The sequence below is a fragment of the Quercus robur genome, chromosome 12 (assembly GCF_932294415.1).
Source record: "Quercus robur chromosome 12, dhQueRobu3.1, whole genome shotgun sequence".
NCBI lineage: Eukaryota > Viridiplantae > Streptophyta > Magnoliopsida > Fagales > Fagaceae > Quercus > Quercus robur.
Window position 1 is genome coordinate 13,160,532 of NC_065545.1, and position 2,295 is coordinate 13,162,826.

General features: G+C 43.4%; 1 protein-coding gene across 1 annotated transcript; it reads left to right on the forward strand.

Annotated features, from left to right (window-relative positions):
* Window positions 1-918: 918 nt before the first annotated feature.
* Window positions 919-1,323, forward strand: LOC126708150 (uncharacterized). Its single transcript, XM_050407960.1, has one exon. It carries the CDS (start codon window positions 919-921, stop codon window positions 1,321-1,323), a length of 405 nt encoding a protein of 134 aa, XP_050263917.1.
* Window positions 1,324-2,295: the final 972 nt, after the last annotated feature.

Consider the following 2,295-nt stretch of genomic DNA (forward strand, 5'->3'; position numbering starts at 1 on the left):
GGATCCACTATAATTGTTATCCAACTCATTAAAGCCGGCTAGGAGTGTACATTAGCTCATGAACCGTATTGACGAGTATAAGCGGGTCGAGGAAGACCAACAGTAAGGGAAGGGGAAGGCTAAGGTGGTCCCTCAAGATAGAAGGGATTTTAGGTCGGATAGATATAACAGTATATGGTGAAAGGGATCGGAGAATTGAGGGAAAAACACTGTAACAACAGGAACTAGACTTGTAATCAAATCCAAAAGAAATATATATACAAGAACTAACCTCCTCAGATTGTGTCGAGGACGATTTTCTTTGGGTAAACTAGTTTTTCTTTTCTTTCTCGTCATTTGGATCCACTATAATTGTTATCCAACTCATTAAAGCCGGCTAGGAGTGTACATTAGCTCATGAACCGTATTTACGAGTATAAGCGGGTCGAGGAAGACCAACAGTAAGGGAAGGGGAAGGCTAAGGTGGTCCCTCAAGATAGAAGGGATTTTAGGTCGGATAGATATAACAGTAACTGGCCTTGGAGAGACTTTGCTGGACAATCTGGATCTACTACTACTCAAGTGGTTAGCACGATGTTCCGAGAGACAGTACATCAAGTCTTAGAAAAAATCAAGAATGAGCCATACTTTAAATAGCCAAATAAGATGAGAGGAGACCCCGCGAAACTCAACCAAAGCCTTCATTGCCAATATTACCAAGAGCAAGGACACATCACAGAGGATTGCAAAACTTTATGGAGTCATTTGGAGAAGCTAGTCAGGAGTGGAAAGTTGAAACAATTTCTATATTAGCTTAACGGGCAAGGGGGCCAGGTAGGATCGGGATCTCAAAAAGATACTTCTTTAAGGCCACCTTTGGGCACAATTAATGTTATCCTCGCTGCTCCAAGAAGGACCAGTTCTCATCCCTTTAGGGTGATGTCTGTAGCTCAGCCACCTACCGAAGACTCCAACCCTAAGCCAAAGAGGGGTAAGATGAAGGTCCGACCAGCATTGAGTTTTTCTGATAAAGACAAAGTTGGAACCGTGCAGCCACATGATGATGCCCTAGTGGTCACCCTTAGGGTAGGAGGGTATGATATGAAGAGGGTGTTGGTAGATCAAGGCAGTAGTGCAGAGATTATGTACCCTAATTTGTATGAAGGGCTAAGATTGAAACTTGAAGATTTGGCAAGTTATGATTCACCCTTAGTGGGTTTTGATGGGAAAGTTGTTATTCCAAAGGACCAGATTAAACTACCTGTGCAAGTAAGTTCAGAAGTGGTGAAGGTGGACTTCATTGTGGTGGGTGCTTATTCTCTCTATACGGCCATTATGGCATGACCTTAGCTTCATGCCCTGGGGGCCGTTTCCTCCACCCTACACTTGAAGGTGAAGTATCCGTCCAGGGACCAAGTCAAGGAGCTGGTTGGGAGCCAGTCTATGGCTAGATAATGATTGGTAGCTGCAATCAGACATCAGGGTGAAGTTGAGTCTTCGACCTCAGTTGAGCAAGGTCTATAGTGAGCAAGGTCTATAGCAATCAAGGATCGCAGTGTCATCTGCAGATTTGGTGATGGAAGGGGCCAAATGTAAGGAATTAAGAAAAGTCATCATTGGTAGTGATGAGGAGAAGTTTTTCCAGGTCGGAGATCAGTTACCTCCCCAAAAGAAGGAAGTGCTAATAGAGTTTCTCATGAGGAATGTTGATGTGTTTGCGTGGAGCGCCTACGAAAATTCGAGGTTGGATCCAAACTTCATCTGCCATCATTTGAATGTCAATCCGTCCATCATCCCCTAAAAAGCAACTACCTCGACATTCATCTAAGGACCATTCTAATGCTATCAAGGAAGAGGTGGTTAGGCTTAAGCGGGCTGGGGCTATTAAGGAGGTGTTTTACCCTGAGAGGATGACCAATACTGTGGTGGTGAAGAAAAAGAATGGAAAGTGGTGAGTATGTGTGGACTTCACAAATTTAAACAAGGCCTACCCAAAAGACCCCTTCCCTATGCCTCAGATAGATCACAACTGTAAGCCATTCTCAGATGAGCTTCTTGGATGCATTTCAAGGATACCATCAAATACCATTGGCTTTGGGTGATCAAGAGAAAACAATTTTTGTTACTTCTACTGGAAATTACCATTACAAGGTGATGCTCTTTGGATTGAAGAATGTAGGGTCTACTTGTCAGAGGATGATGACCAGGATGTTCGAGCCATAACTAGGCAAACATATTGAGGTTTATATAGATGATATGGTGGTGAAAAGTAAGGTGGCGTCCAAGCATGTGGGAGACCTTAGGAATATTTTTGAA

What these genes read in the sequence shown, in the direction of transcription:
- LOC126708150 (XM_050407960.1), top strand. Translation starts at nt 919, where the DNA reads ATGTCTGTAGCTCAGCCACCTACCGAAGACTCCAACCCTAAGCCAAAG.